General features: G+C 41.7%; 1 protein-coding gene across 1 annotated transcript; it reads left to right on the top strand.

Annotated features, from left to right (window-relative positions):
- The first annotated feature begins 699 nt into the window (after positions 1 to 699).
- Positions 700 to 14,119, top strand: LOC109735117 (DNA polymerase delta catalytic subunit). Its single transcript, XM_020294324.4, has 30 exons — positions 700 to 1,151; positions 2,121 to 2,231; positions 2,314 to 2,420; positions 2,519 to 2,678; positions 2,925 to 3,120; positions 3,208 to 3,343; positions 3,449 to 3,586; positions 3,817 to 3,894; positions 3,991 to 4,082; positions 4,874 to 4,940; positions 5,046 to 5,117; positions 5,743 to 5,829; positions 6,545 to 6,664; positions 6,742 to 6,840; positions 7,274 to 7,381; positions 7,474 to 7,569; positions 7,758 to 7,823; positions 7,948 to 8,004; positions 8,106 to 8,193; positions 8,303 to 8,382; positions 9,421 to 9,534; positions 12,016 to 12,130; positions 12,204 to 12,376; positions 12,457 to 12,528; positions 12,630 to 12,704; positions 12,792 to 12,881; positions 12,960 to 13,120; positions 13,340 to 13,413; positions 13,512 to 13,599; positions 13,689 to 14,119. The coding sequence occupies exons 1-30, from the start codon at positions 848 to 850 to the stop codon at positions 13,774 to 13,776; spliced, it is 3,312 nt and encodes a 1,103-aa protein (XP_020149913.1). The 5' UTR covers positions 700 to 847; the 3' UTR covers positions 13,777 to 14,119.
- Positions 14,120 to 16,730: the final 2,611 nt, after the last annotated feature.

Here is a 16,730-nt window from a genome sequence, read left to right as displayed (position 1 = left end):
GTTGGGCGAGAACATAAGTAACTTTTTGATGGAGAAGAAGAGCATAAGTAACTTTTTTTGAGGGGTGTAGAGCTTTATTCAAACCATAACGCTTGACTAATATCGACAGTCAAATGGCCCAAAAATTACGAAGGATTGTGGCTGATATGCACGAAAGGGTGTTATGTACACATATTTCAATGTTTTTTTTCTATGAATTTGATGAGTAACACAATTACAGTGGAATTCTATGACAAGTATTGTATCTATCAATTGACATTGAAAGTGACAATTTGGAGACTGTGAATATATTGAAGAGTGCAAACACAAACAGATCAAGATACACATTTCTTGTTAGAGAGATAAAAGAAAATATGTTCGAACATAGTTCTTATATTACTCACATCCGTCGTGGTTGTAATTCCTTTAGTCATGTTTTGGCAAACTTTGGGAGGACCCAAGGCCGAACTGCTGTATGGCTTGGGTCGGGACCAGAGGTCGTTTTAGATGCTGTTAAGCGTGATTGTACTTTGATTGAGTAATACAAGAATTATTTCCGCAAAAGAAAAATCATTGCAACACAATTGGTAATCCAAGATCTATTTTACCATGATATGAGTTCGAAGCACCGGAACGACATTGGATGATCCCAGATGCAATTTCTGTTGAATGTAGCCCATCCACCGCGCCCAAACGTTGACGCTAGCCCGGTTTACGTAAAGGCTATAGAGTTGGCGTATTCCTCTGTCGCCTCCCGTATAAACCCTACATCTCCAGCAATGGCGGGAACCCCAATTCCACATCCCCCCGTTCCCCGCCTTTCCGCCTCTCCAGTCCCCATCCCCTCTCTCTCCCACCCTCTCCGGCGATGAGCTCGGTCGGGCGCGGCGGCAAGCGACGGGCGGGGCCTCCCGCAGCCCCATCCCCGCTGGCGGCGAAGCGGCCCCAGCCTATGCCGCCTGGCGCCCCACAGCCGCCTCCGCCGGCTGCCGCGGCCGCGGAGGAGGAGGATATGATGGACGAGGACGTTTTCCTGGACGAGACCATCCTCGCGGAGGACGAGGCGGCGCTGCTGCTGCTCGACCGCGACGAGGCCCTCGCCTCCCGTCTTTCCAGGTGGAAGCGCCCCGCCCTCCCCGCCGACCTCGTCTCCGGTTGCTCCCGCTCCGTCGGTACGGCCCCATTCCCTCTACCCGTTCGTCTTCCATCCCGAGACTGGTTAGTTCAGGCCTGCGTGGAAGGTGTAACTCGGGGCGGATCGAGTATTTTGCTCTTAAGCAACCGTCAATTGACTAGGGGTTTGGTGTTCTTTTGTCCACAATCCCGCTTCAACTGAATTCATCTTGTTGATGCCTGGACTCGGGAATTCTGGGATTTTGCGCATACAGCTTGTCGATTCAGTGCAGTTTAGGCTTAATCAAGTTCCACATTTCGGTTGATGTGTCGATTGGATTAGTGAACACTAATAACTTGGTTTTTGTTCTCGTGAGAGATGGACCTTTTGAGTGTGCCAGGTGAACTGTGAAGGTGTGCTTTTAAAAATAAATGCTTTGCACTGGATGCGTGGGAGGTGATTGAATGTAAACCTGTAACCGATGCATTGCAGATTGTGAGATTATATGCAAAAGTCAAATGGAGTTATTTCTGGTCTGGAATTAGCAAAGCTTTTGTATTCAAAGAGGCATCAAATCCTCCCCTGTTTTGGCTGTACTTCTCACATTTCTGCTCGCAGTCTGGGTCGTGTCGTTGGGTCTCAGAATCACTATCATTTTGGATAGATGCACGCAACTGCACGTGTGCATAATTGTTGATTTGTTTTCTAGTTCGTACAGACTATATAAAATTTAAAGTTCATGAATTGGGTTCTGAAGTGTCCCTCTCTCTTACGAAGGTCCATGAACCTCCATACAGTCTGCACACTGTATGATTTTATAACATGTTAATTACATGGGGACACAAAGAGGAAATGCCGCATCCACCGATGGCTAAAATAAAAGTTTTAGGCTGTGCTCTGGAAGGATTGCTTGTTATAGCACTAATAGTTGCTAGCCATTTTGTTAATCTAAATTGGATAAAGCTTTATGTTAGATATACAGCTTCATCTTATTATTGATGCTGTTCCCTTCTGTTTGATTTTCTAGCTTTTCAGCAGCTGGATATAGATTATGTTATTGGTGAGAGCCACAAAGAGTTTCTGCCCAACTCTTCTGGTCCTGCGGCTATAATCAGGATTTTTGGTGTCACCAGAGAAGGTTATATGTTTCTGTCTTCAAATGATTATTCTTCATCATGCGGCTTGTGCTGACGTGTGATACTATCTTATTATGTTCTCAGGTCACAGTGTGTGCTGTCAGGTGCATGGGTTTGAACCATATTTCTACATCAGCTGCCCGCCAGGAATGAGCCCTGATGATATTTCAGGCTTCAAACAAACACTAGAGGTTTCTACTTCTATCCTATTTTAAGTTGGCCCTTCTGCTCAATGAAGGTACTTTGTAAGTACATTCTTTCCTTATACATTCTTCACAATGGTTTACAGGCGAGGATGAAGGAATCAAATAGGAATAGCAGTGTGCAAAGATTTGTGAAGAGTGTTGAGCTGCTGCAGAAGCAGACAATTATGCATTACCAGCCAAATAAATCTCAGTCCTTCCTGAAGATAGTAGTTGCCCTACCTACAATGGTTGCTAGCTGTCGTGGTCAGTGGTAGTTTAAGAACAGTACACTTATTTTCCATTGTTGTCAGTTGACCTCGTTACCTCTATTTTCAATGAATAACCTTTATAGTCTAAAGAAGGTTTTCATTTGCTTGCCTGCTAATTATTGTGTGAATCTTTTATCTTTACTTTGTACCCACCTCTCTGACTTTTCTGCATCCGTGGCTAGCATCATCATCGCATTTTTACGGCTTACCAAAATTGGCATATTTTGTGTGTGCATTATAGGCATCCTTGAAAGGGGCATAACGATTGGCAGTCTTGGTTCAAAGAGTTTCCTGACATATGAAAGCAACATTCTCTTTGCCCTTCGCTTTATGATTGACTGCAACATTGTTGGTGGCAATTGGATTGAACTTCCTGCTGGGAAGTATAGAAAAGCAACTCGTGTCATGTCCTATTGCCAGCTAGAGTTGGATTGCCTGTATCCTCCATACTGAATTTACTGCCTCCATCCTTATTTCTAAATCGTGACATTGTTCATTCGGTCATTCCTTAACTCAACCAACAGATATTCAGATTTGGTAAGCCATGCTCCTGAAGGGGAATACTCTAAGATGGCCCCCTTTCGCATATTAAGTTTTGACATCGAATGTGCTGGTCGCAAAGGACACTTCCCAGAACCAACTCATGATCCGGTTATTCAGGTTTGTTTCATTATCGTTGTATTTTGATAAGTCACTACATTTAATTTCCGATGTGAATGCCTTTATGTGCATATTATCTTGACATGCTTCCTTGGATTGAAATAGATTGCTAATTTACTCACGCTTCAAGGCGAAGCCCAGCCTTTTGTACGGAATGTCATGACTCTTAAATCATGTTCTCCCATTGTCGGAGTGGATGTAATGTCATTTGACACAGAGCGAGATATTCTACTTGCTTGGAGGGTGAGTGTTGCCTCATTCTGAGTTAACAGTGTCAGTTTTTTTTGTGATCTATGATTGTATACAGATATAACCTGTATCCATGGTGAAAAAACATGTTTTTGTTTGTTGGTTTCTTTGTATATACAGTTTGCTTTTTTTTATATTACACTCTTCCAAAGTTAAATACATTATCTGATGGCAGACAAGTAACTTTATTGATATCAACCCTGTTCTGCTTTGGTATTTTGCAGGATTTAATACGCGAGGCAGATCCTGATATTATAATTGGATACAATATCTGCAAATTTGATCTGCCATATCTTATTGAGGTACACAAACTTTTGTAAAGTTTGCAACGCTCTTACTCATTGCCCAACCTGGCAATTTTCTATCTCTTAGTACAATATGGTTTCGCATATTTGCAGAGAGCTGAAGTTCTCAAGATAGTGGAGTTTCCACTACTTGGTCGAATCAGAAATAGCCGTGTCCGTGTCCGTGATACCACCTTCAACTCAAGGTTATTTTTTTGAGCGCCAGTCTTTGTGCATTTTATATTTGTTCGCTCTAGTCCATGTTAGTTTGCCCATAGTGCATTGTAGACCACTAAGTAGTATTCATTATCATTTGTGTTTGCCCATTATGGTCAAATAGCTGTGCAATTCTCCAAGTTCTGTTTGGTTCTTTCCAGCGAGCCACTATGTTGCTGCTCTCCTTTATTTTTAACTTGTGTGCCTACATATGCAGTCCATGTTTGATTGATTCCAGTGATGCATAATTTCTGATTTCAGATTTAGCTGAAATTATGCTGATCATGCTAATTTAATGCAAATAATGTCTGATTAATCCTTGTTTCAGTGCCATCTAATAAGTTTTAGCATTGCCGTTCTCAGATATTTTATCCACAGTTTTTCTGCGTTCATATTTACGGGGTCATCCATAGATATCCTCTGTATTTTTTCTGGGGTCTATAATGGGCTTTCTACAAGGCAGTCTTTGAGGAGTAAACATTCGGTTTGCTGTTTATACGTTATTCTTTGCAATGAAGGATAGTTAGGGAAATACCATGATATTATGGACTTTACTATGCTTTGTAATTTTGTACCCTGCCTTAATTGTTGCATGCTAATGCTACAAGATTTTATGACCCTGCAAGGTGCAATGGCATATATTTTACTAAGACATTTTGGAAGTTTAAATTGAACTGCCAAAATGTCTTATATTTAGGAACAGAGGGTGTAAAACTCAAGAACTTGCTAGTAGTATTCACATGATAAAATTATTGATGGCGTGTTTGTTACTCTTATCCAGGCAATATGGTATGCGTGAAAGTAAAGATGTAACTGTGGAGGGAAGGGTACAATTTGATCTTCTGCAGGTTGTGATCTACTGTTTTACACAACTAGACCAGTAGTTTTTATTACTTTTAGTTACATGAAAGTATCTCATCTTCACTTTATCCTTACTTTCTGCATGTGGGCAGGCTATGCAAAGGGATTACAAGCTGAGTTCTTATTCATTGAACTCTGTATCTGCACATTTTCTAGGGGAGCAAGTAAGTCCAACCATTTTAAGTGGCCTTAGTTGCTGTCAGCGCACCCCTAAGTATTGTATTCACTCATATTCATGCCGTTATTATTCAAACTCTCGTTGTGTTATGGGCTAAAATGGTATCCATGCCCATACAAGGGTGCATGACGCAAGTCCCATCTGTTCATTAGTACTGACGGAATCAAACAGTTAGAATTTGGGGAAGAGTTATGCTCTTAGAAAAGGAGGTTGGTTTAGTCAGGGGAATCAAGATAAAAGTTTATTAGGAAGTGAAGATCCTATTCCCGTGGGACAAGCTAAGTCACTTATATAAAGGTCTACCATGTAATTATTTGAATTAAACAATGAAATAATTAGAAGTTCTCTAAGTCTCAGAGCCTTTCTAACACATCAGGGATGAGCCCTACCAGTTGTTGAGGACAAGTGCACCATCTCCAACCTTTGACTCTTAACCTACCAAATTATTCCGTTGTGAACCAAGGTCCAGAACACTTCGGACTGGAACTCAGTTTGACTTCACTAAAATAATTTGAAAGTGTGCTAATTGCCTAATTTGATGCAAATGGCTTTGTAGTATCGATTTAATACTCTTTCCTTTTATTGTTCTGATATTAGATTTTCATGCGCAGAAAGAGGACGTTCATCATTCAATCATATCTGATCTTCAAAATGGAAACTCAGAGACACGAAGGCGTCTTGCAGTTTATTGCTTGAAGGTCAGCTTAATTGTTCTTTGAGTCATCTGCTAATAAACTGCTGAAATGTGCTTATGAAGTAGCTGGTTTAGTTGTGGGCATTTTGCTCTACATTTCTGATTGGGCTTTGAGATTTTCCTTTTTCTTCTTCTCAAATAATGTCCTTGTAGGTTCTCAGAAGGATTCGGATTAATTTGGTCAAACTTAATAGTTATATATTGCTCTTACACTTCTCATCATAAGATATGTACCTAGTGGTCTGTAGTGCATGCTTTTAACATCATCATTAGTCCGAGATTGCAATTTTATGATTCACCGATGTCATTTTCTAAACACATTAGTCGTTTGGGAGGCAATATTACCATTGACATAGATGTCAAGAATGAAACAAGATAATTTTGAATCAGGCCAACATACATATTAATATATTCTGTTTGTCTAATAATCTCTTTCACTTGAAGACTTACCTTGCAGCTTGCATTATGTATACTTAAGAAATATCCCCAAATTATGTTACTATCTGATGAATGAGCAACAATTCAATGTTTGAAAAACAGTTGCAATACATGGAAACGTTTGCTCCTTATCTCTGGCCAATAGGTCTGCTGGTATCTTAGTTGTAAGCTAGGATGATACTTGTGCAAAATGACCTATAAAATTTGTACCTTTGAGTTGATCACTAGCCTTTCCTCGAAGTGTGTTCCCAACATGCTCTTTTCCATTTCTGTACACACAGGATGCTTATCTTCCACAAAGACTGTTAGATAAATTGATGTACATCTACAACTACGTAGAGATGGCGAGGGTCACAGGAGTTCCCATTTCTTTTCTGCTCTCGAGGGGACAGAGCATTAAGGTGACAACAACATCAAATTCTGCCAATAGATATATTCCACTCTAGCATTCTAACAGGAATTTCAATGTGGTCTTCAGGTCCTCTCACAGTTACTGAGGAAAGCAAAACAGAGAAACCTTGTTATACCAAACATAAAGGGCCAAAGTTCTGGGCAAGATACCTTTGAGGGCGCAACTGTAAGTCGATTGACATGATCTGCATTTTCCAGCCTCATTGTTTTTTTTGTCATGATGCAGTAGCAGCTATTACACTTATTACATATCTATTTATCATGCCATAAAAACATCATACTGCACATTATGACCCTTTGAATTTCTTGCCTTGACCGTATAGATATTATGTGAGATAAGGAAATTTTCCATACTGACAACTAGGTTATAACCACCAATGCAAAAAACTACTGTGGATCATGCATAATGCATCTTGATTGCTTACCATGAACACATATTTGTGTATACCAACTCTCTTTCCACCTGGGAAGTAAGGAAGCATTCAGCAATATTTTTTACTTCTCCATTTTCTAAACTGATCATGCAATGAAAAACATCGTTCTTTTTGTTCTTTTTTCCGTTTTATTGTCCAATGATTCTGTGTCACCCTTCAATTTAGGTTTTGGAGGCAAGGGCTGGATTTTATGAGAAGCCCATTGCAACTTTGGACTTTGCTTCTCTGTATCCATCCATCATGATGGCCCATAACCTATGCTACTGCACTTTGGTAAACATAATTCTTTTAATTGCTATGCTAATATCTGAAAAAAACAATGCTGTCTGAAAATTGGGTTAATGTGTATCCAAATGGGTTTTAAGGTTCCCCCTGAGGATGTCCGTAAACTCAACTTGCCTCCAGAAAGCCTCTACAAAACCCCATCTGGTGAAATATTTGTGAAACCAGAGTTGCAAAAGGTAATTCTTTCCCGGCACTTAACTCTTCTAACAATTCCGTGGAAAAAGTGATGATTATGTGCATTGACCGAGGCTGGGGGTACCACTCCTCTGTTCTATTTTTTATATACTTTTTGCTTCCTGGCATGGTAAACGATCTTCGTGACAGAAACAGTGTTTCCTAACCAATATTATGTCTCCAATATCAGGGTATACTTCCTGAAATCCTTGAAGAACTGTTGGCTGCTCGAAAAAGAGCAAAAGCAGATTTGAAGGTATATTTCTCCCATGTTATTACTGTGAGAAAATTATAGTCAAGACACTTTAGATTTATAAATGCTAAACATTGTGCATTACGTGTCTTCAATCCTATATTATAATCACCAGTAACCTTTTCAGGAAGCAAAGGACCCATTCGAAAGGGCGGTTCTTGATGGTCGTCAGCTTGCCCTAAAAGTACTTAAATATCTATTTCCTAACACTCTCGCCCCCCTCAAACAGTGGTACATAAAACACGACTCCTTGAATCTTGACATTGTTTAATGGGTCTATTTCAGATAAGTGCAAATTCAGTTTATGGTTTTACTGGTGCTACCGTTGGTCAATTGCCCTGTTTAGAGATTTCTTCGAGTGTTACGAGCTACGGTGAGCATGAATTCTTCGTTTAATATAGTGCACGTGTACATTTCATAGTACCCTGAAACATTCAAGAACATGTCGAATTGTGTGGTACTGAAGGATTTTTATTCTACAGGTAGACAGATGATTGAGCACACAAAGAAGCTTGTTGAAGATAAATTCACAACACTTGGAGGCTATGAGCATAATGCAGAGGTGTACTATCAGTTACCATATCCTGTGTTTGTATAAGCTTGCTATATTTCATGTTAACTTGTCTGCTCTACATTAGCAAGTTTTCAAGCCTTCAGTTACCCATTTCCATCTGATATGGCAGATATGAATCCATGAGGCATTCTATATCAGATTCGAACCGACAACTTACATCAGCATACTCAGTTCCTTAGCATTTACTAACCTGTGAATCTGTCCATCTCAGTGGGACATGGTGGCAAATCCTTCCTACAAAGGAGTGCCAAAACCACACAATATTAGTTTTGTCTTTGTTAAGCTTCATGCACTAGCCGACACAATTAAAAGTCCGAACTCATGGAAAGGGCTAGGCAATCCACATATACACTTCAGCATCCCCTCTCACGTGTGACGCGGGAAGTCAACATGTGAATAGACTCAGAGGTATGGCTCAAGAGGCGTATACGTGGGCACAGGGGTCAAGAACAATCTTTGAATAAATTGTGACAGCCAGGACTTGAACTCATGGCCTTAGGCTCTGATACCATGTTAAGCTTCATCCACTAGCCAACGCAACCAAAAGTCCAAACTCATGGAAAGGAGCAATCCACATATACACTTCAATAGATATCAGCACAATGTTGGCTCAGAACTATTTGTAATGTCCTTGCAAAGCTAGCAGTTTTGTGAAGCTTCACTAGAGTTTCAATGACATGTGGGACCTGGACTCACATGGTATTCTCACAGCTGGTACCATTTTTCCAAAATGCAACTTTCCAATGTCATGTTTCTGATTTCCCCCAAATCTTATATGACATCTTGCTTCCATACATTCTTGCTTCCATACATTCAATTTGTCAGGACCTTGTTCATGTGACATCTTGCTTCCATACATTCAATTAGTTTGCAGGCTAGATATCAGCATAATAATTACTTTCAATCTGTATGCAAGCTTCTTTTTCCTGCTTTAGTCTATATGCACTTGGTTAGTCTATTTGTTGGGATTTTCACACTTTTCATTCATGTTCTGATGGTTGATGCAAATTCTTTTGGACATTCCAGGTGATTTATGGAGATACTGATTCTGTGATGGTACAGTTTGGCGCTTCTACAGTCGAGGACGCAATGAAATTGGGAAGAGAAGCTGCAGAGTATATTAGTGGAACATTTATTAAGGTGACTACAGATACTCTTGTCATTACTTGGTATTGTAACATTGTTTTGAGGGAAAACAGTGGGAAATATCACACTCTATAACTTTATATCAATAAGAAGCGGAGTTTGGAGATACATAAGTAAAGCAACAATAACAACAACAAAGCCCTGTCAAGTTGGGGTAGGCTCGAGTTGAAACCCATAAGATCTTGAAACCTAGTCATGGTTCTGGCACGTGGATAGCTAACTTCCACTCACCTATCCATGGCTAGTTCTTTGGTGATATTCCAGTCCTTCAGGTCTCTCTTTACGGACTCCTCCCATGCCAAGTTTGGTCTACCCTTACCTCTCTAGACAATATCAGCACACTTTAATCTTCTGCTATGCACTTGCGCTTCTGGAGGCCTGTGTTGTATATGCCCAAACCATCTCAGACAATGTTGGACAAGCTTCTCTTCAATTGGTGCTACCCCAACTCTATCACGCATGTCATCATTCCGGACCGATTCTTATGTTGCCCGTGCTTTGCAATGGGAGCATACATATTTTAGTGGTTCAACACAAATACACAATCATGTCTCCTCATGCACATCATACAGTATTGTCGCCCAATATCATATTTTGTTATAATTAATAAATGCCGACGTAGCGTGATTGCGAGGATTGCGAGAAGAAGGAAGCCACGGGGGCCTGGGCCGTGGACAGCTCGAGCCACAACGTGGTTGCGTGGAGGAGAGCGGTGGCGAGCGGGAGTGATCCCCTTTTCCCAGCGCCACCAGCATCAGCTAGGCGTGCCTCATCTGCTCGGATCAGCGTGTCCCTGATGAGGATATACCTTGGCAACACCGATCCTGACATTCAGGAGGCCCTAGGGCGAATTTTGAACAATACACATACCTCTTATAGTAAAACAAAATTATTCCGTCTTTTGTATCTATGCCACAAAAATGTTTATGATAAGTTCTATACATTGCCACATAATAACTTTCAATAGATTCAACAATTTCAAGAGAACATTTTTAATTCTAAACCAAATAAAATTTCTGAAATAAGAGATGAAAGAAGAAATTAAAATGTTGGCTAATCTTTAGATCTCGAAGAAAAATGCATATGTCTGACATGGTCACACATGGAAAATAAATCACCGAATATAGATCCGTCGGTACGTGCATCATAAATCAAAGAAGAGAAAGCACGGTATAAGAAGTGTGGGAAAACAATGCCAGAATTGACGGCTTGCCGTGAACTCCACAGATTGTGTGCACCTGACATCAGTCCGGATGGCTCGCACAAGAAAAATATCAATAAGAAGTAATAGACGAAGAAAATCCACTATGAAATAAATAAATTAAATGTTGAGTCACAGGAACCATTGCAAAGGCTATATCTATTGATTAGCCCTTTGCTTGAGGAACAGGATTGGTCTAAAGGAGGCGATATGCTTGAAGAAATGCAACAGCAGTAAAGAAAGGTAGCAGCAGTATTTTTTTTGACTGCAAGGGAAAAGGAAAAAGTTGAGAGAAGGAAAAGGAAACTAAAGATTTCTTTTGAGGGTATAAAGATAAGGACAGGAGAGAGCCATATCATGTTAATAGGTTGGGCCTTCTGGCTTGTTCAGTTTCTTTACTGCATGTATATAGATGGGCCTATGTGCTCACAGACGAGCGGGCACACACTGCCAAAAACCCTGAAGAAACCGGACGCAACAAAATCGGTGGAAAGTGTAGAGGATGGACGGACAGAACGGGTGACATGGGGAGAGGCTGACGAAAAGAAGATGTACGACGGAGCGTTAAGTTCTTTGTTGATAGGAGAGATAAGTAAGTCATCTCTATAACATGGATGGTATGTACCCTGTGACGTTCATCCTAGTCTCTAGTGTCCTTCCCTAATAGCCACAAGCCTGTTCACCCTCTAAGGTGACTCGTATCTTTCAATCCGATCAGGACTTGGAGATGTGTGTAAGGAGCATTTCTGTACTAATTCTACTTGTATTGAAGGTCTGGCCATTGGAAAAGATAAATCCAACCAATTAATCAAGCAATTGGCGATCTCATCAGAAGCAAAATAAAAAAGTAGAAGGAACTGGGGCGTTGAAAGGATCAGGGGCTACATTTTCTTTAGCATGATATTCATTTTTAGGGCCAGATCCGAGGTTTGTAAGAGGGTTCAAGAGGGGTTGTGAGAGAGCCATAATCTATGTTGTGCTAAGGAATTTGTGGCTAGCCTCACTCTCATCTGTTGTTATTGTTTTATCACCATTAATTTGGTTCTCTTTACGAGGCTCATCTACTTTGTTGTTGGTAGCTGCATGCTTGTTTGATATCTCAAAATATCAGATCAGATCCTGTTAACTACTTCACATTAGATCAGTGTCATAATATAACATGTTCGTTCCTGTAATAAATCCTAGCTGAATTTAAGTCCTTGCCAAGTATCCAATTTTGTTAAACTAATAACTTTCAATTTTAATATTTGTTGATTTTTACATCTGTCGTGCAGCCCATCAAGCTAGAGTTTGAGAAAGTTTACTTTCCATACCTACTGATCAGCAAGAAGAGATATGCTGGTTTGTACTGGACAAATCCTGAGAAATTTGACAAAATGGACACAAAAGGTATTTATTGCATTATAGTTGTTGTCATCCTACTTTCCTGCTTTAACATGTATTCTTCTACCTTTGCATACAGGTATTGAAACAGTTCGAAGGGACAACTGTTTATTGGTAAAGAACCTGGTGACTGAGTGCCTTCATAAAATACTAGTGGACCGAGATGTTCCTGGTGCAGTCCAATATGTCAAGAATACCATATCTGATCTATTAATGAACCGTGTGGACTTGTCACTTCTGGTTATAACAAAGGTGAATTAGTATGCAATTCACCCATAAAGATCACTAAAGCTTGAAATCCTCTGGTTACTCACAATGGCTCTGATCTGCAGGGTTTGACAAAAACAGGAGAAGACTATGCTGTAAAAGCTGCCCATGTGGAGCTTGCTGAGAGGATGCGTAAGGTACTGACACTTGATATTTTTCCTAAATGGTCCTTATCTTTGTTCATTCCTTGTGGAGATTGGAGGCATGTGACTGGCATAACTCTGATTCTTTTGAGCAGAGGGATGCTGCTACTGCACCAACTGTTGGCGACCGGGTTCCTTATGTTATAGTAAAAGCAGCAAAAGGGGCAAAGGTAACTCATATGTATTTGCTGTTGTAGAGTCGTATATTTCTTCTGTTATACATAGCTGTGTTGATACATTTGTCTTTCTACATACAGGCATATGAGAAGTCAGAAGATCCAATTTACGTTCTGGATAATAACATTCCAATAGATCCTCAGTACTACCTTGAGAACCAAATTAGCAAAGTTTGTCCAGAACACCCTTCTTTATATTCAAAACCTATTTTTCCCACTTCTAATGAAGTATGGAATTTTTATTGTCAGCCACTGTTGAGAATATTCGAACCAATTCTGAAGAACGCGAGCAGAGAACTGCTTCATGGAAGTCATACCAGAGCTGTTTCAATCTCAACTCCTTCAAATAGCGGGATAATGAAATTTGCAAAGAAACAACTGACTTGCCTCGGATGCAAAGCAGTTATAAGGTAATTCTCCTACAATGTTGCAAAAAAATATGCACTCTATTTTCCTTCTGTTGGAACTGTGAGCATTTGCTTCCCAATATTTAATTCTGCAGTGCAGATGCCGTACTTTAAAATGACCTTTCATTCTAATATTCCTATTCCAGCAGTAAAACCATAATTTTACTCCCTTTGCTGTAATGAATGACCCAGCCTTCTAACCGACCCATTGTCACCCTGCAGTGGTCCCAACCAAACACTTTGCTCACATTGCAAGGGAAGGGAAGCAGAGTTATACTGCAAAACAGTAGCAAATGGTAGGATCTCAATCCTCTGAAATGTTTCTCAAATTTTGTAAAAGGTACACTGTCAACAAGCGTCTGATGACCGACTGGTTTACCTTAAACACCCACAGTTTCTGATCTGGAGATGCTCTTTGGGAAGCTATGGACGCAGTGCCAGGAGTGCCAAGGCTCCCTACACCAGGACGTTCTGTGCACCAGGTTTGCTCATCAAAATTTGTTCATCAGCACTCTCCAATCTTTGAACTTGAACCAAAAGCTTAAGACTCCTGTTGGTGTCATCATTGTAGTCGGGACTGCCCTATTTTCTACCGGCGGAGGAAGGCACAGAAGGACATGGCTGAAGCTAGGGTGCAGCTTGATCGTTGGGACTTCTGAGTCCTCTCAATGCTCTGAGAACTTGCATTTTTCTCCCTCCGCCAACTTGTGAGGGTGTTATCGCGAATGGCTCGCTGCCGCTAAGATCACGTGATTGCATCATGATGCATGATGGGCCAGGGCTACGGTGGAAGATCGGTAGCGTTTGAGGTAGGCTTGTTGTATGGTTAATGCGTGTGTCTGCTTAGTTTGTACGGGAGTAGCCAGTATCAACCATGACAGATGGTTGATTGCTGCCTCCCTAATTGTGCCGGACTGCTGATGCGTAAGTAGAAGTAGAAAAACTCATCTTGTAAGTTGGTCAGAATTTTATGTAGCAATGTCTATCGCCATGTTTTTGTAATTTGTCCTACTCAATTATATTTGAGAAAATATTAAAAAAATCATTTGTGTGTTCTACACTATTCATGAATTTTTTGTATACGTTCACATGTTTTAAAACGACTTTCATGCATAGGAGATTTACATTTGTTTCGTAAACTTGGAGAGTTCCTTGAATTGTTGACCCTATAAAATCATGATTGTGTTGGGAGTTTTGGGGAAATGCATGCAGAGCCGGGCTAGGTGGCAAAATTTCTGTTTTGACCCTTTTGACGAAGTTTAGCTGGATTTGACCCTTGCCTACTGCCAGGCCGTGGTACGGCCGCCGGTAAGTTAACGGCAGACATCGTCAACCAACTGTATTGGGGCTGACGTGGCGTGGACGGCCACCTTACTGTTAGGGGGTCTGGTGGTAGGGTCCCCTGTAATGGGAAATCATATAGATTTTACGGTGGGCTGTGAGAACCTACCGACGCAGTTCTTGGTGGTAGGGTCTTCTTGCCACTTATTTTTTTTAGAAAATCTTGATCATTTCAATTACAAATATGAATGATAGTTCAACACATCAGCAAATAGTCTTTGCAAATCAAAATATGATGGTCTCACATATTATAGGTAGCAAATCGACAACACCAACTAAGTAGGTAGCAAATTGACATATCAAATAGGTTCAACATACTAAATAGGTAGCAAATCGACAACACCGTAGTTCGACATAGCAAACAAGTTCTCGTTCACAACTAGTTTAACTAAGTGAGTTCAACACGACCATATCACTTGTTCCTCCCCCCCTTGGCGGTACGCTCCTCGTTTCTCTTCGAGCGGGTTTCACCCGACTTCTTCGTGCGACGAGGACGCTCTTTCTAAAACGGGGATGGACTCTTTCAATCCTTCTTCGGCTGTCTCCCCTTCTTGTCCTGGGTTGGCTGAGTCGGTGGAGATCTGCCATCCTCGTCGTACTCCTCCTCATCACCTCCTTCCTCGGCTTGCTCCTCATCCTCTTCTTCCTCGCCATCTTCTCCCTCTTCGTCCTCAACAACGCGAGACGATGAGGCGGCATGGCTCGATGAAGCGATGACACGCATCGACCCTCCATGAACAGGAACATGGATATCGGCCGCGCTAGCGCACCCAAGCATGCCCACTATCTTACGACATCGGGTCATGAACTTCTGCAATAACAAACAACCAAGAACATAATATGGATCAACTTTAGGGTTACAACTAAACTATAACATGGCTAGGAGGCTCGATGTTACCTTCACCGTTTCCCTCAGCTTGCTATCAGATTCCACGATACCAGGGTCATAACCCAGCGCGTCCGAGCCATAAAAAAATGCTTCTGTTAAGCTCCGAAGCCTGTGTAAGCATCATTTGTAAGTCAATGACATTGACTAAAGCAGTTTTCATCCAACCGCTGAGAGCTCAAAACAATAGAGAGCACAACTTACCACTCTGTTCATCAGGGTTGCATACTCCCTGAATTCACCTTTGAGCTCTCTAAGGCTGTCACGGTAGGATTCATCCTCGGAGTCATCCTCCTCCAATGATGTGATATCCGCAGAGGTCCAGTGTGGCCTCAGGTGCACACGGTACTTCACGCCATCGCCATACCACTTCATGTGTTCATTGTACGCGTCTTAGTTACTCGCTCTCCTCTCGCCGTCTTTGCGACACCTCCTCTCTTCCCACGCTTTCACGTGGTCCGCGAGCTCGTGCCCCCAGTTTGTGATCGACTGACAATTCTTCATACTCTTCCGGCAAGGCATAAGAAACAATAAAACATCATGATAACGTCGAATAGAACGAAAACATGGCAATAGAGAACAATACCCTCACCAGTGAAGGTCGAAGCCACCAGTGGGGTATTTTGTAACATACCAAATTGCGTAGCCACATGCTATGGTAAGTGCCACTCGACGGCGTACACGCATATCATAGGCACAATGCACCACCAGGCAAGCCTGTCCTTGCAGCACATCACGTTGAGCTCGTACCCCCATTGTCGATCGTGGTACGACCACCAGTTGACCTACAAAAAGATTGGTAAGAACCGTGAAAGTCGGTACAAAATGATTGGTAAGCTAGTTGGTATACCTGATAAGATGTCAGGTTGTCCAACTCGTTGGTGAAGACCTTGTACAACACAGTGGACTTGCTCGTGTAGACCTTCACCTTGACCCAAGCGTATGCGGCGGTCGGGTATCGAGCCATGTCGCCTTCTTTGCCATACTCCTTCCATGGATGCCGGGTATCTTTCTTAGGACGGCCCACCAACAACCGCTCCCACATCCAGATAGAGAGGGTCCAGACAAATCCGCACATGGCGGACTTCTCTTCCATCCTCTGCGTTGTGTTGTCAAGCTACAAACACCAATTCAAGAGTAGATGACACAATTCAAAACACATCATAAATCCATAAACTAATATTGATCTATCTCTCTTACCGAGCGGTATAGGTATGCAAGGTCGGGGGAGCCCAGCTGTACCCTGCATCCCAGTCGGCCAGGAGGTCCAGATACATCCATAGGGCGGTGTCCCCCGAGCAGTCTGGAAACACGACCTCCGTCAGAAGGTACCACAAGTAGGCCCTTGCGTACTGCTCCACAATCCGCGCATCGGCATCTTCCGGG

The sequence above is a fragment of the Aegilops tauschii genome, chromosome 4 (genome assembly GCF_002575655.3).
Source record: "Aegilops tauschii subsp. strangulata cultivar AL8/78 chromosome 4, Aet v6.0, whole genome shotgun sequence".
Taxonomy (NCBI): Eukaryota; Viridiplantae; Streptophyta; class Magnoliopsida; order Poales; family Poaceae; genus Aegilops; species Aegilops tauschii.
Note: the sequence above shows the minus strand (reverse complement) of the source record. Positions and strands in the feature narration are given on the sequence as shown.

Bases quoted from the DNA above. Each gene is read 5' to 3' on its own strand.
- LOC109735117 (XM_020294324.4), top strand. From the start codon at position 848: ATGAGCTCGGTCGGGCGCGGCGGCAAGCGACGGGCGGGGCCTCCCGCA. The intron at 1,152-2,120 runs GTACGGCCCCAT...TTGATTTTCTAG, and splicing joins CGGTTGCTCCCGCTCCGTCG to CTTTTCAGCAGCTGGATATA. The intron at 12,705-12,791 runs GTAACTCATATG...TTCTACATACAG, and splicing joins AAGCAGCAAAAGGGGCAAAG to GCATATGAGAAGTCAGAAGA.